Source organism: Centruroides vittatus, unplaced genomic scaffold, assembly GCF_030686945.1.
Source record: "Centruroides vittatus isolate TY-2023 unplaced genomic scaffold, ASM3068694v2 contig_862, whole genome shotgun sequence".
Lineage (NCBI taxonomy): Eukaryota > Metazoa > Arthropoda > Arachnida > Scorpiones > Buthidae > Centruroides > Centruroides vittatus.
Genome location: NW_027122562.1, coordinates 787,141 through 813,361, shown reverse-complemented (window position 1 = coordinate 813,361; position 26,221 = coordinate 787,141). Strand labels below are relative to the sequence as shown.

The following is a 26,221-nucleotide window of genomic DNA, read 5'->3' as shown; positions in this document are numbered from 1 at the left end:
TTAAGTGCATTTTTTTGTGTGTTTTAATTTTTAGTACCAATTGTTACATGGAGGTTGTTTGTAGTCCGTGCAGCTTTTTTTTTGTATTGTGTGAAGGGGCGACGAAATACCCCATCGATCGGATAGCTGTTATAATTGAACCTCAGAATATATATTGTTGTGTTTACCAACCATTATTCTGTGTCCAGATTTATTAGTATACGACCCTTCATCGTCTTGCCCCACATCAATCTATGTACTCCAGTAATACCACAGAGCTACAATATCTTCTTTGCATTGTCAGATTGTTAAGGAATATGCCAATACATTGTTTGATTTCTGTTCATTATGAGTTATGAAAATGACTTGTTAGGTTAAATTTAGATAAAGCATCTCCACTTTGACAATTTAGATTTCAAAGTCTACGCTGACAAACCAATGATATAGTTCTTCAGGAATTCAAAGTTCTCTAAAGAAATTATGAAATTATATTGATTGAGAATGAGAATCATATTACACTAATATAGAATATCATATATTAGCTGGAGCAGAAAAGTAGTTATTGGAAGCAAGATGTTGATCATTAGATTTTTTTGTTCAAGCATAGATGATGATTGTGAACCAGATAGTGATTGTTGAACATTTTCATTGTGATCTTGTAACCATAAATTCAATATTGGAAACATTTTATCCCTAAAAGCACAATTATTTTTATTTATTTATTAGCCATCAGGACACATACTGCCAATTCTCCTGGATTTGCTGGGAGATTTCTGAAATTTGGCAAAAGTTTTTAAATTCTTGGTCTCCTAAATTGAGACCTAGAGTCTTTTGCCTTTGGGCAAAAGACTCTAGGTCTCAATTTGGGAGTACAATATCTCCATAAAAATTGACAAGTTTTCAATTTGATTTTCATCATACTTAATTATTACATTTATAATTATTACAGAACATTTTTCACAATAGATATTGGGCAGTATCAATGAAGGAAACTAATTAGGTATGGTGACATGTTTGCAACTTGATTTTCAATTTTTATGGAGCGAGTTTTTTGTCTTTGGGTGGTACTCTTCTACCCATAGTTACTCAGCATGGTGATCAAATTTTGAGTTATATATTAAAACAGACTAAAAAAAAGGCAACAGATTTTTAATATTGTCAAATCTTCCAGAATCAACTCTTAGGGAGTTAGCACGCTTAGATGGGAAGTTTATACTAATTTTAAATTTGATGACAATTATGCTAATATAATAATCATAGCATTTATTTGTTGGTATCAGTTTGTCTAAAAATATGCTGTACTGTAGGGAGAGAAGCAATTTTTGAGTGAGTAAATTACTATAAGTTAACATGTATACTATAAGCAATTTAAAACAAGTGAAACAAATGCATTTGAGACATAATACGTTATACAACTTACAGAAATAAAAAAAAAAACATAATACAATGGAAAAATTTTGTAACAATATATGAGTTTTTTTTAATTGATCTATCATAATTATTTATAATAATTTTATAAATATTTCAGAATCACTTTAAATATAGAGATAACATATGTATTATAGTCAAGATAATTTTCATAAATAATAATACTGATTTCTAAAATTAAAATTTGGGTACTGTTTACATAATTTTACAAGATTTAAGTAAAATTTAAATCAGATAGTCCAGTCCTTCAATGCAATATAATTCTATATGGATTATGATATATGAATAATTAGTGAATATAAAATTTGATCTTTAATTTAAAATATTTTGGACATTCTTGTTCTTCATTTAATGAAAGAGTTATGAAATAAAATAATTTTCTTTACACAAATCTTAGACATATTAAAATTATATAAAATTGCTGTACAGTTCATAATTTTTGTATAATGCTTTCAAATAGTACAGAAAATGTGATTAAATAATATATTTTAAATGAATTATGTTTTAATAGATGTATCCTGGAATTTTAAAATTTACTTTATAAACAGCTGTAACAAATTGAAATTTCAATGAATTAGAACATTAGAAAAGTTGTAGAAACCAAAATTTATTAAATTTATTTATCTTTAAATACAGCGCATTAAGAAAACTCATGGTCCGGATTTTTTGGAAACATCAAGTCTTCCCTCATCTGATTCAGAGGATCCTCGTTGTGATTATTGTTTCCTCAGTGCTTCCTCTAATCGAAATGGAATGGCTGAAGATCTTCTGTTTTGTAAAGACTGTAATGCAAAAGGTAACTAAATTCAGAAACTTAGTAAATTTTACCAAATCTAGAAAGATTTAGTAAAATTGGTTTGATATTTGATTTTCCAAGATTAAACATAATTTCATGGATATTGAATATTTTTACAAAAAAGTCAATTGTTTTAGAGTTTTATTGTTATGAACATTTATACTAAGGTGTTCCAAAAAACTATTTTCTTTTGTTTCCTTATTTTATTGAATATTTCTAGATATAAAATTTAAAGACAAGACCAACACAGTCCAGTGCAGAGATGGTGATAAAATAAGACAAGTATTGAGGCACAAGAAGCAACGATTGGGGCATGACGGCACAGAAGGAAGTACATATTTTTAATGAAATTTAATGAAAAAAACCTAATGATTATAATCTATATATAAGTAGATATATATATCTAGTTATATGAAATCTAACAATTTATTCTACATTAGATTTGTGAAATAAGTACAAAATATAGTATTTTAATCTCCTAAAAATGTGTTTTCTTTTTTCTGCAGTTTGACAAAATAATCTTTCTTTAAACTAATTTTATTTAGTAATGCTTTCGGTTTTTTTATAAGAACATTCTCAGCTGCAGTCTGAAATGTGAATATATACTGTTTATCAAGTGTATCAGATTGAATACATTTGAGGGAACTTTAATTTGTAATCGTTCAAACTAACAGATATTAATTTCAAATAAGAAATTACCATCACACAGAAAAATATAATAAAGTACAAAATTATATAATACAGCAGTTGCCAAACTTTCTGACCTCACAGACTACTAAACTCACAATTTTGAATCCCACAGACCATTATCATAAATTTTTTTAAATGATACAAACATTTATAGAATAATGATCATAAAGTTTTATTTTACTTTATTAATATGAAATTCAATTGCTTAATTTATAATAAATTAATATGAAGTTTGTTGCTGCTTGTTTGAAATAAATTTATGGATTCTTGGCTCTTTTCCATGAAGGATGACAATCAGACTCACATTATTTATTGATACCAATCATTTCGTGTTTGGTTTTAGATTTGAATAGAAAACCCCAATGAGTGAGAAAAAGAACTAATCATTTTGCATTTCTTTCATAATACCTTGCATAACTTTGAGTTGATCAATGTCAAATTTCTCCACAGACCACCAAAATTTTCTTTCAGACCATCAATAATGGTCCACAGACCATTGGTTGGCAACCACTGATATAATATATTATGATGGTACGTTAAAACTTTATCAGGAAATGCATAATTTTCTTTGATAAGTAACCTTCAAGTAAAATTCTTGCATTCTCAAGTAAAATTCTTGCAATTCTTTAGCTTTTAGACAAACTGGAATGGGCTTTCTAGATAAGAAAGGTAGATTATTTAGACCCTAGATAGGAGAGTCTAAGTCAATTGGAATAGCCCTTTAATGATCAAACATTGGGCAGATAAGTGGTCTGTTAGATTAATCGAGCAGTGCTATTTATTTCTTTGTGCTTGTTTGGAAGATACTGTTGTCAGAGATAAAACAAATTTTATTGAGCTGTTCATAAAGGGAAGTTCATGTGAAAAGAAAGCTCATGGCAAGACTAATCAGAGATAAATGGAGAAACAATCACTGGTTTTGAGCAAAATATACATCTTGCACACTTAGCCTTTGTTAAAGTTGGTGTTCCAATATCCTTTACGAACATCTTTGCACTTGCAAGCTTAGGACGATTAATACCCATGACTCTTTAGTGCTAGACAGCAATAGATGGGCAGCAATTTTGAATTTCTTATTCTTTCTTATCCTTTGTCTAAAAGCAGTCAGAATGTGAGGATTTTACTTCAAAGACAGATACACATTTCTTAAAGCATCATCATAATATGTTGTTATAATTTTGCTTTTTTATTATAATTTGTGTGTGATGGTAATTTCCTTATTGTAATTTGAAATTTTTCAAACCTAGAATAGTTCTCTCTTTTAAATGCACTTGATAATGGTATACTGTATATTCATGTTCCAAAATGCAGCTGAAGTCTTACAAAAAACAAAAACATTACTGAATAAAATTAGTTTGGTATCCTGAATTAAGTATTTATTTCTTCTACTTAAATATGGTGCCAAGTTCAAGTACTGTTTGCCATAATTTATCATTTTTCATTAAATCTAATATATTTTTCTGATGGATATTGTAGTAAGAGATATTCACTCATTTAAGAGTATTCCACATTCACTAACTTTTAAACCAAAATTTCATCATCATCACCATTATTAAACGTTAATATTCATTGTGGCAGCTCACGGACATAGAAGGTGGTGAGACTAGGTTAAAAAAAAATAATTTATGTTAATAACAGAAAATCAGAATTTTATCTTAAATAATAAAACAACAAATATTCCTATTTTTTGCATGGTTTATTTATTTGTTTATATACATTCACAGTATTAATCATCAAAGTTATGAAAAAGACCATGATGATATATTCAAAACATGTAATTACAACAAGCATTAGCATTAATAATTTAACAGTAATGAACAATTATGAAAACTAATGAAAATTTTTCAGATATAATTAAAATTGAAACAAACACAATAAAAAAATTTTCAATAAGTAAAAGTCACATAAACAAATTAATATGTACGGTACCATATTTCTGGGTGTATAACTTATGAGCATGCTCCTATAGAAGGGACAAAATCAGCATTGTATTGCACAATGTATCTAAAAACAACCTCATTATTTTAAAATGATTTTTATAGTATCAGAAGCATTTTTTTTATTTTAGTTTTTTATTTTTAATAATGTATCACAGAGATATTATTGAGTAGTTACTTAGCAGTACATTTACATTTAATTTACATTGACACAGCAGTATAAGCTGAAAGAAGCTGGCACACATAACAGCATGCTCTTATTAAGTGAAGCAGGATATGTGAAAACAAGCAATTTTCACCCAGCTGCTTCATTGTAGGCCTGGCTGAACCCATAATAGACCTGAAAAAAAAGCTGACTTAATGCCCATAGTGCAGAAAGAGTTAATATATATATATATATATATATATATATATTTTAACTTTTCACAGAATCAAAATTAAGTTCACAGAAATAGGAAATATTATATATATGTGGTGCCTGTCCCCCATGCTGACTTGACTTGGTCGAGTCTGATGTCGTGTGCAGGCATCCTGTGCATGCAGGAAAAAAAGATGGCCTGTTAGAGTTAGAAAAAGAAGAAGCAACGATGTAGCACAAATGACGTGTCCGCTTCAAGACGATTAATATGCGTTTAATAATTAGTATCAAGATGATTTGTTTAGTGTTTTTTGTTTTGTAAGGTAGAAAACCTTACAAAATTGTATTGTATTAAAATATATGTCATTATATGTCATAAGAAGCTCTTCATATTCTTTCTTAAACTGTGTTCTGCATACACTTCTTAATGCCCAGCCTAGCCATCTATAGACACCACACACACACACACACACACACACACACACACACACATATATATATATATATATAATTTCATATTTCTGTTAACTTATTGTGCTAAACCTGTCAATGAGGAAGAATGGCTATTTTCTTTGTTTATTAAAAAAAGATTTTTACCATAAAATTATTTTTTATTTGAATCTTCCTCATAATTAAATTAAACAGTTAAATTGTGCTGTAAATTCACACCATAAGCAACTGATTAAAAGTGATTAATATAAGAAAATACAAGAAAAGAATTCCTATACTTTTAAACAATAGTATCAGACTTATGAATTTCTTTTCAACTTTATATAGAAAGAACTGATAACAGAAACACATAGTTGCCAAATTATTGAGCAATGCTACAGTTTCTTTGCTCAAAAAGAAAAACATCTGATTCATCACTTAAGAACATACAGGTTGTATGGTATGATCTTTCTCAAGAAAATAATCATCAACCTTACTATTTTACAAAGATTTGCAATCTTTATAAAATAGTAAGGCTCAGGATGGTTTTATCACACAGCATTGCAGGACCTCCCCTCTGCATTGATATGCAGCAAAAGGAAAAGATATTTGGTATGGTAAGAAAAAGACAGATAGAAAATAAATAACCAGAAAAAATCATTGTCCTTAATAATTGCAGTGAAAGTCAATAAAACTGATCGATAGCAACTGTCATGAGTACATTGCACAATAACCAAAGAAATTACAGTATTAACAAAGCAAAACATTGCACAAAGGCATATAACAGGAAACACTCATCATGCAATATTAAAATTCATGACACATCATCATGGAACACATCATAAATCTAGGTGTAGATTTGTGATATGTCCTGTAAAATATTTGACCTTTTTTAAATTGTGATGTTAGAGAGTATAAAGCTATTGCCATACTCTTGACAGTGTTTATGGCAATAGTTTTATAAGATAGCATATGCAGAGATAACATTAAATTTTGTTTATTAAAGGTATTTAATATAAGCAATCTGCAATATCAGTGTTAATAAAGAATTTCTTTGCTTTTCATGCTATCACTGTTTTTATTCAAAAATCTGCATTTTTCTACCAATGTCCCAACTATTCCTCTTTTTAAAGGTTAGCAAGTACAAAAACATTATTCAGAAATGAAAGTAATATATTATAACAAATGATATAAAATAATAGCAACAAAAATTAAGTAATGAGTATTTATTTATTTATTTTCAAAGGAAAAAAGGCGATATCTCGTAGGCAATAAGTGCCACCCCAGTACGACAATTAGGTAACATACCCAGTAAAATCAAACAAAATTTAAAAAATACAAATGCATAAACAAACATTAAAAGTAAAGTTAGATCATAAAATAAAACTAATCTCTGCACACAAAGCTAGAACTAATTTAAAATCGTAGGCACAAAAAACCTTACACACGCTGTTTCTAGCAATCAAATTAATAAGCACAAACGTTTTCCGCCGTTTTGAAAGGCCTTCTTCAGGTGCACTCTGAAGTGCACCTGAAGAAGGCCTTTCAAAACGGCGGAAAACGTTTGTGCTTATTAATTTGATTGCTAGAAACAGCGTGTGTAAGGTTTTTTGTGCCTACGATAAAATAAAACGTTCATTATAAAGCTCCTGGTCAGAGCAAGATGATAAGCTTTTAGGTTGGATAATGTAAATTGTAAATATTGCTTATAAAAAAATTATAAATGTTTACAAAAATATAAAATATATTGACAAACAATATGCATTTTTTTCCCAGAACAGAATTATGTAGAATCTTAAAATGTCATTAGAAATGACACCATCTTATAAGATTCATAACTGAAAAATTTTTTCAATTTATTTAAACTAAAATAATTAAAAATTTTCTAACATTTCTACTATAATAGCAAATTTTCAGGGATGAATTTTAATTATCTGTATTTATAGTTGCTATTTATTACTTAAATGTTTACCCAGAAATATATCACAAATCATAATTTTTAATGATTTATGTAATAAAAAATACTTCTTCTCAATGACTGGAACTAAATACTAAGCAAAATCAACTAATTCTTTAACTTTCAGTAACAAAAATTTTAATGTCTAATTGACGAATGTTTTCGATCTTAACCAAGATCTGCTTCAGGTCTTCCAAATTGGAATACACAGAACAACTTTTCAAAAAGATTTTTAAATACAGGTATACCTCGAGTTACGTCATTCCCGATTATACGTCATTTGTCAAAAAAAGTATATGGAAAAATAAAAATCAAGTTTAAGTCAATTTATTCGACTTTAAATCTGTCCACCATAAACATTGAAGTCATAATATCACTAGAAAAGTGTTGAAAGCACATAAAATCATATTAAAATATGTACATTTACAGTAAATGTTAATATAATCATCATAAATCCTAGGGAACGAACCATGAAAACATCTGTGTTCCTGTGTTGTCGTCTTATTTAGCGGTCTTTAAGTGCTCATTATTGGCGTTTCCTCCATTATTGGCATTTAGTTACGACGTAAGTCGAAACTACGACTTAAGTCGAATTTACTTGTGTAGTTACGACGTACATCGTTTTTCGACTTATGTCGCCTCTCCTGGAACCAATTACCGACGACGTATGACGAGGTATACCTGTAATTGGAACAAAAGCAATAATCGGTAGTAATTTTAAGAAGTATAAAATTATAACAAATATAAAAATAAGACATAAAATCTTACAAAATAATAATAATTAGTTTATTTTGGTAATTCGTGATTTTCTTAAAAGCATTGCCATGTATATGAGATGCTTTTTCCATCTTTAAAGTTAATACAATTGCCAGTCAAGTCGGCCTTGTATATTTCCAAGGATTCTAGAGCCCTGATGTGGTCAGTTTGAAATAATTGCTTACTTTGAAATCTTTTTAAAAAGTTGTGTTCTGTACATTCGAATTTGCAATATTGTTGGTGACCTGATGCAGATCTTGGTTAAGATTGAAAATGTTTGTCAATTTGACATAAAAATTTCCATTACTGGAAGTTAAAGGTTTAGTTGATTGTTAAATTACATAAATCTAAGCACAAATATTATTTTATTAATTTTTAATTTGACTTTTGAATTTTTTTCTTGTTGGCATTTCATTTTTAAATCTAAGCATTCAAACAGCACTTGATGGTCTAACATTTTGCATTTACCATAAATCTAACTTAATTCCTTCTATCATCCTTGCTACATCCTTTCAGCTGTTAAGCTATATAAATACAGCCATATCTACTCATATATGGTGTTCATACTTGTATCCTACTTCACAGTGCTTAGTACATAAGGAGTTGTGATGTGTTTTTACTTCTGGATATTTGTGTGCAAAATTCTGTCATCTTAATGCCAAAGTGTTGAGATTACTACACTATCTACATTTTATGTCAAAAATACTAGTATTTGCACAACCTTCCATTCCATATTTAGGGCCAGTTTCTTTGTATATTGTTTGCCTTTCCAAAAAATATGGCTTTATCTTAATCATCAAGCCACAATTATCCTTGTACAGAATACTGTGTAAATGATTGAGATTGTTTTTCAAGCTTTGAAAGATCAAGTGTGTATATAGTCCCACTACATCATTCACAAATGAGGTTCTATTTTATGTTACACAACCACCACCAATATAGAACTTGAAAACTATTTAGTGCAATACTAAGATGACAATTTGTATAATAGGTGTTCTACTAAACTTACCAGGAGAATTTTAGAGTGAGGTTATGAACCCTTATGGTTAGAGTTGGAGAGAACCCTTTCTTTACTGTGACAGTATAATGATCAGACAGTCTCGTTTATCTGGAAAACATTACATATTTTACCACAGAAACCTGTAATAAGCCTGCACTTGACCTCCTAGAATTTGATGTCCCTCTTTAACATGCTTAAAAAGTAATATATTACTATATACAGTGGTTTAAAAAGCCCTATTATTAATTTCTGTTTGCTCTGCACATATTTAAAATTTGTTCAAAGAAGTTTGATGCTTTAATGTGTTCTACTGGAGCACACTATAATTTAAATAGTTCTTAAAAAAGAGCATTAAGTTTTGTGTATAATTGAGATTTTATAATAAGTTCTCTTCAAATTGTTTATTCAACAAAATTTTGTAAATTTATATTCCATTTCGAATAATGCCTGAAGAAGATGATCATGTACCATCAGATATGCTTGCTTGCTTTTATATACTTTTGTGGTAAATAAAATGAAATTTTAATGCTGAAAGACAGTTTTACTTCTCAGTATTGTGATTAATGGCATCAAGTGTGATTTTATTTTGTCATGGAAACTACAAATTAGCACTTCACAATTTATCAGGAGAAGAATACATTGGCTTAAAGAATGTCTCCAGCTTGATTTATTATTATGGGCAAAGATTAATATTCAAATGTATCTCTCTCAAATATGGATCTTTTCTGGATGTGTATGACCAATACTGCCCAATGTAAAATGCAAGTTATTGGCAAGGTTCATCAGAGCAAACAGGAATATTTTCACTTTTTCAGAACAAGAACTTTATTTGGCCTATTTAAAATTCACTAAATATTGAATTATTTAATTCTTAAATTAAGAAATGTAGAAATAATAATATTACATTGAATGCTGATATTGTTGTAATAAAGTTAAATATAGAAAAGCATATTGTATGGTAAACCTCCACTAACTTGGACCTCATCAACATGGACTTTACATAATTCAGACAAATTTTCCAAAAATTACACAGTAATTTAAAATTTCTTGAGAATAAAAAAATTATAATTAATGAGTGTTTATGACATCCAGAAGTTTTTATGATACTGTGCATTATATATTACTGTAGTCAATAAGTTACTAAAGACTGTACATTGCTGTACTTTGTACTGTCATGAAATTTTTTGAGCTCATTTCCTGTAATAATAAATTCAGCAGTATAATCTACTAAACTGCAATAAAATCTATATATAAGATGAACATAATGAATTAACGCACTGTATTCACCTTCTTGTTTTCCACACCAAAGAAAAAATCCTGCTAACTCAGATTTTTGTAAACTCAGACAATCTTCACTCATTATTAGTCTGAGTCAGAATGAGTTTACTGTATTATAATAAAAATTCTTAAGTATGTGATAATAACATCGAATAATATGTTGAACTGTGTTGGACAATACTAAATAATTTATAAAATTGCTTTCAAATGAATTTAAAATCATAAGGCACATTTTAATAACTAGGAGAGACCATTTATTATGCAGTTGAAACTTGTGAATGATTCAATCCAGTGCAGTTCCTTATATGCGAGATTGAAAATTTAAATTCCATGTCTTATGCATAAATGCTTACAAATGTTAATTTGTAATAATAATAATATATTTTTAAGAGAAGATACATAATTGTCAGCTGTAATTGTTTTCATTTTAATATTTTAATTTCTTATAACAAATTTCAATATTTTGATAAACTGATTTTAATTTTGAATTTTGAATATTGGATAAAATAAATAATAAAACTCTAAAACAATTGGATTTTTTTGCAGTAATGTTCAGTTTGAATTTCTGCAATATTTATATAAATAGAACATAAAAGAAATTACTCATATAGTTTGAAAATATTTACAATATTCTTGAATGTTATAGAAAAAGAACTCTCAGAAATCTAGTTTTTTTGTTTTTATTCAAATAACTTTTATTCAACAACAATAATAAAAGATTAAACATGATCCTGTAAACAATAATAAAAACAATTATAAATTGTTTAAAAAATAATTTGAGAGAAAAACCTTATTTACATGTAAATTATCATAAAATCAAACACATTACAAAATTAAAACAAAATTATTGTTATTTTTAACATTTAGTATTACAAAGTATCAAATTTAAATATATATATATATAACATAGTAATTGAATATTTGTAAATTAATGAAAATAAATGTAGAAATATTCAACAAAATATTAAATACTAGCTAACTACAGTACCTGGCAAAACTCAGGTTACCTTAAGAAAACATTGAAAAAGTTCATGATTTTGTTAAATATTGGTACGTGTGGTGGTCAGTGACTATACAGTTGTTTCTATCATAGTTTTAAGAATCATTTACTTCAAAAACCAGTTGTATGAAGTGAAAACAAATATACCCAAAACTACTAAAAGAAATAAAAATATTTACTGATAGAGCATTTCTGATGTTCATTATCAGAAACCTGATGATGTTCATTAGAAATAGACAAAAATGTTTGTATGTTTGTTAGATGATGATAATTAGTTTAGTGCTTTTGGATATATTTGTGTGTGTTTTCAGTTTTAGGAATTTCATAATTTTTCTTTTGATTCTCTCTTAATATAATAAATATTGTGTTTATGCATTTTTGTATAGACTCATTCCATCATATTGTTTAGAAATATTTATGAAGGTTAAAATATTTCTCTCAAATGATGAAGAGAGTAAATCTCAGTAGAATAATTGGCAGCAAAACAATTTCAAATAATATATTTTGAAAGACAACAATTATATTTTAAAGAAACATTGAAAGTAGATGGAAAATAATAATAAGAATTTTTAAGTAAATAGTTTTGAAATATTCACTTATGTTTTCAATATCAAATATCGAAAACATCAACACATGATTGATTTTGATTTAAAAATTTGCTAGATCAAATTTTTCTATAAAATATGATGGTTTGTAGGAGAGTATATAAATGAAAAGAAAGATAAATTTCCTAAAAATGTTGAGAGAGAGGACAATGAAATTCAATAACACTACCAGTCCAATCACAAATGTTTCTACAAAGGCCTTGCACAGATAGAATGATGCCACAAACACTAATAAAATTGTATTAGATACATAATGGAAATACCAAATGATATCAATAGAAATATTTATATTCTTTAACTACATATTTTTGAAAAGATTCTTTCATTAATTTTCTATTATACATTTATAATTTTTTAATTTGAAAATTAAAATGTTAGTTATAGCTATATTAATATTTTTGATGCATAAATAAGCAATTCCTTTAATTTATCCTTTTAATAAAAATTTTTAAAACAAAATTTTAGTTGATTATGTTTAATTTCTGAAACTTAATTTTTCTTAATTCCTTAATAGCTCACCCAAGCTGCATGGAATACAGTGCAGAATTGGCTGAACGCTCAAAAATGGGCCCATGGCAGTGCATTGATTGCAAAACTTGTATACTGTGTGATGATTCCAAGGATGGTGTAAGTATAAATTTTATATATTTTTTGTTGATTTACGTAAATAATTTTAAGTTAGCATAAACATTAAACAATGAAAATATGTACGGTACATACAGAAATATTGGACTTCATCATTATATACTTTTTCCATCCATTTGAAATTAGCTTTTTGAATTCACTCCTTTCATTTCGTACGTCATTTCTATTGTAACTGTATTCTCCATGTTTTGCTTTCTGTTTTATGCCAATTATTTTTAGTCTTATTCTTTTCTGGAATTTTCCATCATTTGATTATTTTATTTGTCTTCATTATATTGTTATTATATGTCTAAGTTGTCTGTCTTGCATTTTCTTTTCAATATTGCCCACTTTTAAACACACTGATCTTTACTGATAATTTTCTAAATTTAAAGTAAACAGTTAAACTTTGTGGAAAAAAAGAAAAATTTTTTGATGTTTTTAATTAATTTTTTCTTCAGTATAATGTCCATTACAATACTAAACTTATTATAATAAACTTGAAAGGAAATATTCAAAATAATACCATAACAATTGCTATTAAGTTTACAAATATATTAATAACAAATGTTAGAATATTTAATATAAATTAAAAGATATTCAATATTTTCAGTTCAATTTTTGTGAAATATGATCATTATATTTAAATTGGGTTTAAATATATAGTTTAAAAAATATATGTGTATATACTATGCATACAGATGCATATACAGTCAAACCTGTTTTTATGCGCTCTTTTTATGTGCGATTTTTTTAATGCGAATTTTTAATTTATGCGGTTTTTTTTGTGCAATTTTTTTTATTTGTGCGGTATAGTTGGCGACTAGTCTCGTGCGATTCGTCATGTCTTACGTTGACTTATTATAGCTAAATAAACTTATTATAGCATAAATGCACTTATTATAGTAATATTATTGCATGAATATGCGAAAAATGAAATAATTTACTTTTTAAGTCAACAAAACACCACCTGGACAAAAATATGTAAAACAGACGATAGACCAGACGATGCAGTCAAGTGCTGACATCTGTTGTCAATAAATTCTATTTCGTACGGTTTTGAGTTATTTTCTATGTGAGACTTTTTTTATGCGGTCCCTGTTGACCGCATAAAAAAAATATTTTTTAATTGTGTTGCGAAAACTATTTTTTACAGCCATTCGTAAAGTTTTGTGCGATTTTTTTTTTAATGCGTCTTTTTTAATGCGGTCCCTATCCCCCGCATAAAAACAGGTTTGACTGTATATATTTATATTAGTTTATCTGTTGTGATGAAAAAGTATCTTTTATACAGAGTTTTTAATTTTTAAAGTTCATTGATAATTTATTTCTATTATCTGTTTAGTCTAAACAATTAATAATTTTACTATAAAAACTCTCAAAACATTCAAATATAAAAAAATATATTGTATGAACTGTTGAATTGTGAATATGTTTTATTCAGAAAAACTTCTTATTCTTAATTTCATTACATGTATATAGAATAAATGTGCAAATTTAAAATATCTTTTGTAAGGAAGAGACAATTCAGATTCCTAATTTATTATATAGAAGAATAAAAGCAAACATCCCTCTTAAATCAGCAAATAACAACTTTAAACAAAACATGACAGGTTAAAGTATAGATGTCATTTACTTTTATTTCACTAGTAACATTTTCAAGCCTTTTATTTTGGCATTAACTACATTATAACAATTTGTGTATTTCAGTCTGTTTTGTTTTCAAATGTTTTTTTACATAACTTTTTTATTAGAAAAAAAATAATCATTTACATAATAGATGATATATCTTCATTGGTTTAATTATGCATTATTGTTTAAAATAAATACAGCAATAAATTTTATGTATTCATAAATATACACACAAAAATTACTTACTCCATGTCAACTTATGTATGACTAAAGACTTTCAAATAACAAAATATGTTTTGTGATAAAATTATGCATGCTTTATTTTTTCATATTAGTACTTTGGTTTTAGCAATTTAAATACTTTATTATTAAAAAAATTAACATATAATTGTATATTCTTGTAAAGAAATAAGAAAATTGTACATTATATCTTGTATCAAACAATATAGTTTATATACTTTAAAGTGAAAAAATAAAGACCAACTATTAAATTAATGACAATATATAATTAATTATTTAAATGGACATTTTATTAAAAAACAAACAGTAGGGAAGAAGAATTGTCTTAAATATGTAAATCATCATTGTAATAGATTCAGTTAGAAGGAAAAGCTATAACCTTGTCCAAATTTTTGGCTCAAAAAATAAGTTTTTAGTTTATGTAGGGTCATTCCATGTCAAGTGATTGAATCACTCTCCTGACCATCTCAGATTTTGCTCAAATTTAGTGTGCAGCTTCCTAAACTAACCAAAAGAAATTTTACAAAATCATAAAACTCAATATGCAATGCTTCAGTTGTGGGAGCCCCTTAAGTAGAAGTTGTCAAAATATCTTATAAGCAATTCAAAATGTTTTTTCATTTTTGATATGCTACCATTCAAAAAACTGTCAATCTTAGTTGATAGTTTCTTGAAAATTGCTGCAGCACTTCACAGTTTTGTATGGCTTAACTGCACAAATTTGAAGGGTCAAGCTTGATCACTTTTTTTACTAGTTGTGAGTTTTTTTCCAACTTTGACTACAACAAAAAATTTTCAATTTTTAGAGCTATATTTTCTGATCAAATCATCTCAGAGAAATCTTTTTGTGAGATTGTTGAATTTAGATATTTTAAGGTTAATATGCATCTGAAAAATTTGGTAGTAAATTTTGCTCATTTTTGAAGCCTATTATCTTAAAAGGCCCCAATTTCTTTGCTTTGATCACCACTTGAAAGAGCTCACTTTTCTCCACAAGAACATTATATTTGTTTTTTGGGATCTTTTAGTTCACAATATGTAAAAAGTAAGTATTTGTTCATATGACTCAAAATTTGACTATCTTCAAAGATGCCTCAAATTTCGAGGCATTCCATTTGAGATAATGGGCTGCATAAATGAACAAAATTTACTACCAAATTTTTCAGAAGCATGCTTGAAATATTTCCAAAACTAGATGACTGCAAAACAAAACTTGCAGTCATGTAGATTTATTAACAGCCATCTACTCAACAATGTTACAAAAGAAGACTTTCCTGAGATGATTTGTTCAGAAAATATAGCTCTAAAAATTGAAAACTTTTTGTTGTGAGTTTTCTTTCCAACTTCGACTACAACTGGTAAGAAAAGTGATCAAGCAAGCTTGACCATTCAAATTCGTGCAGTTTAGACCATACAAAGATGTGAAGTGTTGCAGAAATTTCCAAGAAACTACCAACTAAGATTGACAATATTTTGAATGGCAGCATGTCAAAAATAAAAAACGTTTTGAATTACTTTTAAGATATTTTGACCACTCCCATTTAAGGGGTTCTCACAACTGAAGCATTACATATTGAGTCCTATGATTTTGTAGAATTTCCTTAGGTTAGTTTAGGAAGCTGCACACCAAATTTGAGCAAAATCTGAGATGGTCATGCGAGTGATTTGATCACTTGACATGGAATGGCACTATAATAAAAATAATTCTGAGTTAAACAAGTATTGGAAATAACTCTTATTTAACAGTAAAAATAACAGTAATTTATCAACAATAAAATGCAAAAATGAAAACACAAACCTGTTTAGTAATTCAACTTTTTCAATGCTAGAACAAATTAAATATACAAGGTGTTCCATGAGGTAGTGACAATATTTTTACAGCATGTTCTAGAAGTCTAGATGATCCAAAAATGTCCTATAATCATAGCTCTTCAAATGTATTGTTTCAGTGCTAAAAGGGATTAAAGATCAAACTAGCTACCTCTTAAGATGCTGGTCTTCAGCACTTCTAAGCACTGCAGAAAAGTTCCAATCTTGTTGTCCTTCAGTTTTTATGCTATACTAAAGAGCTAAGAAATGTAAGGAAACCTTAAATTTTTGAAAAAATGTAATATTCTGACAGTAAGAAGCTGAAGGGCAGCAAGATTGAGGCTTTTCTGCAATGATTTGCTATGCTACAGACCAGAATCTTAAGTGGTAGCTAGTCTGCACTTTAATCCCTTCTAGTACTGAAACAATTCATTTGAAGGGCTATGTTTACAGAACATTTCTGGATCACCTAGGCCTCTATAATATGCTGTAAAAAAATTGTCACTAACTAGTGGAACACCATATATTTAGTTATACTAATATGTTACATATTGTTTGTTTATTACAGTTTTGTTCTTAGTTTGTTTTCAATTTATGTTTTGTTTTTACTCTGTATTATTTGTTTTATGAAATTAGAAAGTCCAATCTAAAAAGATTTTAAACCCATATTACTCCTTTTTTTCAAATTATTCAAATCTTATGCAATTCTCTCTTTTATAACTAAGATAACTGAAAATGTAATCAAAATAATTGAATCTAAATTGTTTCTTTATATATATTGCATTTACTAACTTTAGAAGATTGTTAGTTTTTGAATTTTAAAAGAGACAATAATTAAACTTCAAAGAAACATCAAAAGTAGATGGCAAATAATATCATTATTAGGATTTTTTAAATACTTTCAAAATATTCATGCATATGTTGGAAGAAAAATAAATTTAATTACCAATATTTGGGTGAAGAGAGACCTATCAAATGGTAACAGCCAATTTTAGCTAGTTGTACATCATTATTTAGATCTTGTGTTCTTAATAATTAAATTGTGTTATTAATTTTCTATTTCCAAAATGGATGTAACTGAATGTGAAATTTAATGTATAATAGTGTTTTTAGTGGTAGATTGGTTTATATATTCTTCAGTGAAATCAGACTTACCAATAACTAGTAAAATTTTCATTATTTACAATTTTTTAAAAAATTCATCCAACTGCAAAAATAAGGTTTTAGTGTTTTGTATTAATTAATTTTATTAAAAAATGATTTTTTATATTATCTCATAACAGATGATACCATACAATTTTAACTTTGAGCCATACTCCTCTCTATAATAATCCATTTTTAAATTTGAAATACTTTTTGAAAAATAGCGAGATTTCTCATAATTCAATGAAATTACTTTTTAAGCTTTTATTATTATTTAAACTGGTTATCAGCAACTTGCAGTCTGCAACTGTCCCCCAGGGTAATTTTATATTCTGTTTTCTGTCTCTTGCCATTATGAAATCCTAATTAAACTGACATTCATGAAGAAGAATATTCAAACTAAATTGGACCAGTGAAAAGATGCAAATGAACTGTTTGATGGGAATAAATATTACTATTTGCATATTGTTATCATATATCATTTTAGTACTAGTGTACCGAAGATTATGGAGTATGTATGGAGTATTCAGAAGGCTTAAAGCTTGCATCTCTGTAAAAAAAAATGTATATGCTCTGCTGGAAGCCTACAAAGTTTCATTGCAGCCTATATCCAGAAAAAGATTGCTCATCACTGATTTAAATTTTATATTGTAGTGTAAATGAAATCTATTGAACTACCTTCCTGGTCCCATTAACCTCCTGCTAGAGTACCAGTTAAGTCATACAAAAGGGAGTCCTTCCCAGGAAGTTTTTTTTATGGGAAACTGGCCCCTGTTTAGGTATTAGACACATGAATAAAACCCAGAAAACTCCATGCAGTCAACCATTTTTCAGGTGTCAACATAGCACCAATTTCCAGTATTCAGTCGTTTTCCACTTGCACTTATAGGTTTAAAATTCTGAGAAGAACTTTATTAAAATTACAATTATTTAAAAGAACCTAACATATACATCAATAATAATGTTAACTGTTACTTATTACTACTTTGTATTTTTTTTATCAAAACAGGAAAATTTTGGATGAATTGTTTTTTGCTTGTTAACTTCTAATTGAATTAAAATCAATCAAGTTAATTTTTTAAGTGGACAAAAATTAGGAAATCAAAATTAAAATGTTAAAAAGAGTTAAAATATCTTTGCTTTATCTAACTTGATTTCTTAATTCAAACAAATAAGTATTAAAAAAATTGGTCTTAAATGGCACACACTATAAATATTACTTCTGATATACATATATAGAGACTAAAAATAGTTTTGTTTTAGGAAAAATGTACCAATAATTAAAAACAATGTTTCATACTATTCATTATTTATTTTTTTTCTTTCTAAATGTACACATTTATATTGTAGCATTTATAGTATTTTCCAAATTTTTTGTTTATCTCTATCTGCACTTTCTTCCCTATTTCTTGTTTTGGATTTAATGTCAATTGCTAAATGGTGTTGTTCTTTTAGTTTCTTGACAAGAATGTAGTGGGGATAGATAATTACCAGACAGTATTGTCTCTCCATCAAAGGATAGCTTCTGAGGGGAGTCCTTGCTTCATTTGCTTTTTATGTCAACTTCAATCAGTTCATGACATTTATTATGGCTGATAGAATGGCCCAGTTAATTATTATTATCACCAGATTTCTCACTTGAATATACAGAATTTGTTTCTTACTGAGCAACTGTCAATACTATATATTAATACTTTTTCTTTTATCTTTGTATATGGTATATAAACTGAAAAAACAGCATTGGTCTTAAATCTATCTAATTGATATTTAGATTAAAATGTTATTTGAAAATATTAAGGAACGTTCACAAAGCACATAACCCAATATTTTGCAAATTTTGATCTCCTCTCCTGTCCTAGTGAATCTTTGTGGTCAGATAAGTGGTCCTATCCTAAAACCACATAGTCTAAAGAAGTCACATCCCAAATACATGTTCTATAAGTTCTGAGACTGATTTCTTTTATGGGTATATTGGTGGCACTATTTAGTCATTTCCATCCAAAGTATGTTCCAGTTATGATGACTCCATTTAAGATAAGGAGAAAAACAAAAATGGTAAAATTACATATGTCAGTTTTTATTGGTAAAACATCTTTCAGGACTTCTGACTTGTTTTGTTGTCTGAAAATGGAAAGATGTTCAAATGTAGTTCTGTTGAGCATTTTGGAATATTAATTCATATTTGAAAACAATGTATTAGATGACAGCTAAAGCCTGTTAGTATCAATATCTCCTTCATTTTCTATTGATGTATTTTTATTTATTCATCTATTTTCCCAATTTCTAAGCTCATTTTTTATAATTAATTATAACTGTTGAATTACATAGATTTGTACTGCTGTTGCATCACCAATTCTCAATCAGTATTGCTGATTTATTATCCTTTCTTCTCAACATTGCTTCTGCTAATAGTTTTCCTGATACTGTGATCCTTCATATTCATGATGTCATGTCTGTAACACTTTTTCAACAGATAATAGACTGTGTTGCAACACTGAACAATTTTTTTTAAAAGAAGCTAGGTTATATGACCACACTCAGACCTTTCTCCCTGTTGTAGTGGCCCATGGTACCACTGACTTACTTCCTTCTTCCCTTCAACTGTGCTATTTGATTTGGGAATGTTTCCTAATGGGAGAGAATTTTCTTATTTTGATTCTAGTTTCAATGATTTATGACATAATTTTCATACTAAGTATTATAAATGAGTTCTAAGTAATTGCCATTTACTACTGTTATATAACAGAATAAAGTTCTAGAAAATTACAATATTTTAGTATAATTGTAATTCTCTAGAACTATATTCTAAACTAGCTCAATAATGGTCCTCATTAGTGCCATCCTCTGTGGTACAGATTGGTAAAAGATGTAGTGAAATATTTCCATATCTATGCAGCATAATTTTCTTTGAGGCAAAAATTGCATAATACTTATTAAAACAAACTATTGCTTAATGTTTACCCAGCAGGTGGTCCCACGGAGGTTGATGCTAATGAGAATCTACTAAGATGTTCTTATGTTTGTATCCTGGAACTCAAATTAAGAGATTAAATAGCATGTCTTTCTTGTGCAGCACATGTAATCATTTGTCCCACTATTTTTACTAAGGGTATTTATATGAATTTAATACAATAGATTCTGATTAATTGGACCATATTGGGAAAAAATCATTTGGCTTAATTAGATAGCTGCTTAATTATGCAGACATTATTCCAATAACCTGAAAAAAACACACTTTCTATGGTAGTCTAATGAACAGGCATTATGTATAAAATAGAGACATTTACTGAAAAATAAAGAATGTTTATTTTTATTACAGTTTTTGAAAAAATTTATCAAGTGAACTCTGATGTCTTTTTATCAACTGCAAATGAAACAAAATCAGAACATATGTCTAAAGGCCTGTCTACAATGTTTATCATCAGTCTTGCATGAACAAGTAAAACTGATATGTAGGACTAATGTAAAACACATTATTCAGGCTTTCACTGAGTCTTTTCCAGAACTACCATGGATGAAAAACTGTTAACAATTATTTCATTGTGTGAGATGAAACTGAAAAAGTTGTCCATCACTCAAGGTGGTCTGAAGAATGGTTACTCAAAAGTGAAAGATTTTTCTCATGAGAATTTGCTATTTGAAATCAGGTTTATGACAGAAATCATAAGACTATCATAATTATTTATATTTGGACATAGGCACATACTGGAAATTATTAACACTAGTAATCTCAGAAAGAGCAAAACAAGACACTCCCATGAGGATTATCACTCCCCATGAAACAATGCAACTTTAACAATGCAACTTTAACAATGCACTGACTTTTTTACTCTAGACAACTCATTATGATAAACTGTTCAAAAAGAGTTGGTATCTTTAGTATCCTTATAGGATCATAAGAATACTTCTCTAATTTTATTAATCAAAGCAGCATGAGCTTGAGTTTTGGTCTATATCACTGTAATCATTTGATTTACTTTCTATAGACAAGCAAAAGTAACTTATATAATTCTGCAAATTTGGTAAAAAAAGTTATGAGACTAATGTCTGAAATCTGAAATCTTCCAGTATTAGGTGGAAAAAAAATACAAGATAGGTATTCATCTGACACTGCCAAGAGGTAAAACAGTACTGAAGGAAAATTAACAGATTACAGAGGAGCATCTATATGCAACAACTTGTCTACTGTCTTGTTTGAAAACAATGTTCTAGCTCATGAATATTTTGAGGTTGTCAAACCTTATTCAGTTCATGCAAGACATCGAACTTACTGTTCATATGCAATGACTTGTCTGATCCATCTGGTAAGATCAATGATCATGCAAGACAGATGATAAAATGTTACATGTTGACTGGCTGTACAGCAGATAAAGGACTATTTTCATTCCCTTCCTACACAAAATATATCTCAACTCAGCAATATGTTTTCTAGCAACTATTATGATCATCACTGTCCCAAATAAATGGTACAAATTTACATTAAATACATTTAATACAAATTTAATTTGTTTCTGTTCTCTGCATTTGGGCTAAAATAAATGGTAGCCCCAATTAAGCAGAATCTACTGTAGTTAATTAATTTATTATTTATATTATTAGAGTAATTCAAATCAAAATGAGCCAAAGGGTGTATTAGTAAATTATTTTTATTGAATCTTAAAAATAATCATTGATGCAGGTGTTAGGCATTTTTTTTCTGCTATAACATAGACACAATTCCTTGTGTGCAGAATTTTCAGGGTTACTGTTGGAACCATTCATGAACAGTATCCTACACATCTTAATCTGAGCAGAATCTGGTACCCTGCAACTGCTTCTTGAGCTCCTGAAAATGTGAAAGTCAGAAGAGGACAAGTCTGGGCTATATGCCAGATGCTGAATGTTTCCCACTTAAATTTGCCAGGACAGTCTTTAACAATATTTGCAGTGTGGGGTGCTCCTTATTGTGGAGAAGAATCACACTGGCTATGAACAACACAGGTTGTTTGACTTGACTGAAGACTTTGACTGAAACTCTGAAATCTCCAAAGATTTCAGAGTTTCCATATACTAGGTACCTTTCTTCCATGATTGCTGTTTGGATGAAAAGCTATCATGATGCCATGACAAAAGGCAGACTGCCACTCTTGGTAAATGAACTCAGTACCACCTGTTTCTGCATAATCACATATCATCAATGTTTCCTGCCAAAAATGTCACAATTTAACAATTCTTCAATTTCCTATGTCCTTCGATTCATTTTCATTTGAATTACCCTAATATTTAGTAAAGCATATTTTATCTAACAAACATTTACCTTTATAAATAATTTTTCCTATAAAAATGTAAACTAAATGTTTGTTTATATATGATTTAAAATCAGCAACCACAGAACAAAAATATGATACTAATCCACAGGGCTGCCCAGGGACCTCAGCAAAATACATATTGGGGACCATACAGCAAATTAAATTATTATATTAAAGTAAAGGAAGTTAACCGTTCTGCAGTGGGTTAGTCAAGTATGGTACTATCCCTATGTAGTGGAGAATAAACATGGGAAATTTTTTCCCACGTGTTTTTTTCTCATTACCGTTTTGGAAAAAGTTTTTGTAAACAGTTATATCTAGTAAAGTAAAGTCTTTTTTTTTATTGTCATATAATTCCTTTTTTTACGTGAATTTTTTTTTCGTGGTAGTTTTTGGCTGTATATGCAAAATTCTTTTGTGGATATAGCCGTCGTTCACAACTGCCACACAATCACCCTTGATGGGTATATCTGTCAGTCACTGCAGAGTGATTAATGAAAAAACAAATATTGTTTAGAAGCTCTATTTCCTCAGGGCCATTTTGTCCCCTCTGGCATCCCTGCTGGTCTCTCAGTTAGTTTGAGAGATATTGTTCTAGACTTTATTATATCACAACTCATTTTTCAATGAATTAAACCATATAAAATGAATTAAACCAACTGTTATAATAAAATGACTGAATTTTTATGATGATAATATGTAGATTTTATTACATAAGTTTTGATTGTAAGTTTTGATTTATTACATATTGTTTTGATTTAAAGAACATTACTTAGGGTATTTAATATATTATTTCACTGATATCTTATCTGGATGACAAAAAAATTTAAAAACTTATCTTGTTAAACTTATCAACATTTTTAATGTTGCATAAACAAAGACCTTAGTTAAAAAGTCGTTTAAAATAATATATTGTCAAAATTATTCATTAATTAATTATAAAAATGCACAATTTTCATATTATAATATTTATGTAAAGTCATGACAAAATATCATCAATAGCAAAATTTCAAAACAAAGAAGCATTTAAGATGTTTCCCAAAGACTAATTTAATAAACAAACCTCTTTCAAATAATAAATATAAATCAAATTATAAATAAATATAATAAATTCATTTATTCATTATGAAGAGAAGCACAATAAAACTGAAAGGAAAAATAGTAGCATGCTTTTTTGCATTGATATAGAATATGAACTAAAAAATTGTTCTGCTGAATTCATTAAAATAAAGAAAAAATTTATGATTTAGCTTTACTCTTATTTCAGTTGCATGGATGATAGCACCTTACTTCAACAGGAGGCTTAGGCAGCCATTATACTGTTTTTTTTTTTTTTTTTTTTTTTTAACAATTCAATGATTATTGTTGTTTAAGTACAGAAAAGAAATGATACAAAAAGAAACAATAAAACTGCATTATTACTACGATTACCATATTGTGAAATCCCAAAATGTGCACATATTCTCGAAACTTTGCTCAGTTATATTTTTAAACAATTATATTTCTTTATGTTATATTGTAACGAAAAAAATTTTATTTTTACTTATATGGTAAGCTGATTGAAGGAAGTAATTGCTTAGATTTGATAAACTGTAGACTGTGGTAAACAGTAAACACACGACAAAAGTTAATACTATATGCCGTCCACACGTAACCGAAAAGCAAGCCAGCTGCTAATAGAAACCGAAAATGCAAAGCGAAAAATGATGCTAAAAATGCAATATTGGAAATGGAAACACTACTCGATTGCCAATGTAAATTGGTGGATTAGCCAGCTTCCCAATTCTAAATTTAACACTACATTGTTACCAATATGGAAAAATCTCTCGGTTTTTTTATGTGGGGAATTGCCAAGGTAAAGAAGAAATTTTCAAAACACACAAGAAGCTCAAAGATTTGTGCCGACAGTAATTTTTACCCACAAGACGTATTCACATAAATAAGAGCACACATAACCTAATTGTTACAATATCTTTGCACAAATTACATATATTTAGCCTACAGTTATTTAATACAATTAATTTGAATATGCAGATTCAAGTAGGCCTACTATATATAATAATTTGTAGGAAGAAAGTTGAAAACTCAGTTATGTTTAAGTTTCCTTTTTTATTATTTAAAAATTTAATGTTTTAGATGTATTTGAAATCATCTATTCTATCTAGATTTTAATATTTAGAACAAAAAAGAATCTTTGTTTTAGTCATATTCAAAAATTGATTAAAAGGATATAAATATTAATTAAGTAAAGATATATGAACATCAATTTTCGAAATAGCTGCTAAATTTCCACCCATTAAGTAGAAAATTTGCTATATCACACAATGTTATTAAACAAAAATATTTACTAATATAGGAAGAATAAGGAAATTAAAATTATAAAATAGAAAGATTAATACATTCATTTTCAAACAATTTTTTTCATCATCAAATGATTAATTTTAAGTTGTTCCAACAATTAAATGTGTTAATTTTGTTTTTGTTTTGTTTTTTTTTTTTTAATTTTGCAACTCAACAAATTCAGTAATTTTTTTTGAAAAAAACTAAAATTTAAATATAAAACTTCTTCTTTAAATAACATCTGTTATCGAATTACATTTCTAAATATAAAATACAATATTTGAGCTTGAAAGGCTTCAAAACTGAAGATGAAATTTTCCTTCTTAACCATCATTCCAATTATAAAATAGATATTAATATTCAAATATATTTAATTACAAAGCAGAATAAATTTAATTCGAACCGAATTATTCAAAAAATAGTTTTTTCCCCCCCAATAAATCACATGTAATTGGAAAAACAATTTGATTTTCATTATGACCTGTGACGTCACCCATAGCAACCATACCCCTAGCGACGGCTTCTAAAAGTAAATAGATGCTTATGCTTACGAAGTTGGCTGTTGAAAACAATGCATTAATATAGAACGGAAACGAAATGCCGAAGAAAAGCAGATGCATGTTTACAAAGTCGAGGAAATTAAGAAAAACTTACTTTAATAAAAAGGTAATTTCGTAATATTATTACAGTTGTTGTTGTTGTTTTTTTCGTCGTGGAATAATACGACGTTGGTGATTGATTATGGAAAAAGTTTTTTGCGAACTTCGTCGAAACTAACGGAACGATTTCACTAATTACAATATCACAAGACCGAAAAATGATTCTTTCAGCGAATTAGTTTAAAATATATTTTATAATTTAAGGCTAAAATAATGAATAACAAACATTTTCAACGATGACATTTAACTGCGTTTGACATTATGGATGTCATC

The 26,221-nt window shown here is 28.0% G+C and overlaps 1 protein-coding gene and 1 long non-coding RNA gene across 2 annotated transcripts in view; one reads left to right on the top strand and one right to left on the bottom strand.

The window, feature by feature from the left end:
* The window catches only part of LOC136982665 (sterile alpha motif domain-containing protein 1-like), a 55,175-nt gene that overhangs the window by 18,847 nt on the left and 10,107 nt on the right, over positions 1-26,221 (top strand). The window contains exons 2-4 of the mRNA XM_067279228.1: positions 2,044-2,203; positions 2,424-2,534; positions 12,728-12,840. Of these exons, the coding sequence (XP_067135329.1) occupies positions 2,044-2,203; positions 2,424-2,534; positions 12,728-12,840 (384 nt within the window). The remainder of the gene's footprint in view (positions 1-2,043; positions 2,204-2,423; positions 2,535-12,727; positions 12,841-26,221) is intronic.
* Positions 1,995-26,221, bottom strand: LOC136982676 (uncharacterized). The gene is made up of 2 exons (XR_010881919.1): positions 25,944-26,221; positions 1,995-2,189 (listed from the first exon to the last, which is right to left on the bottom strand). It is a non-coding gene; the product is annotated as an uncharacterized lncRNA (long non-coding RNA).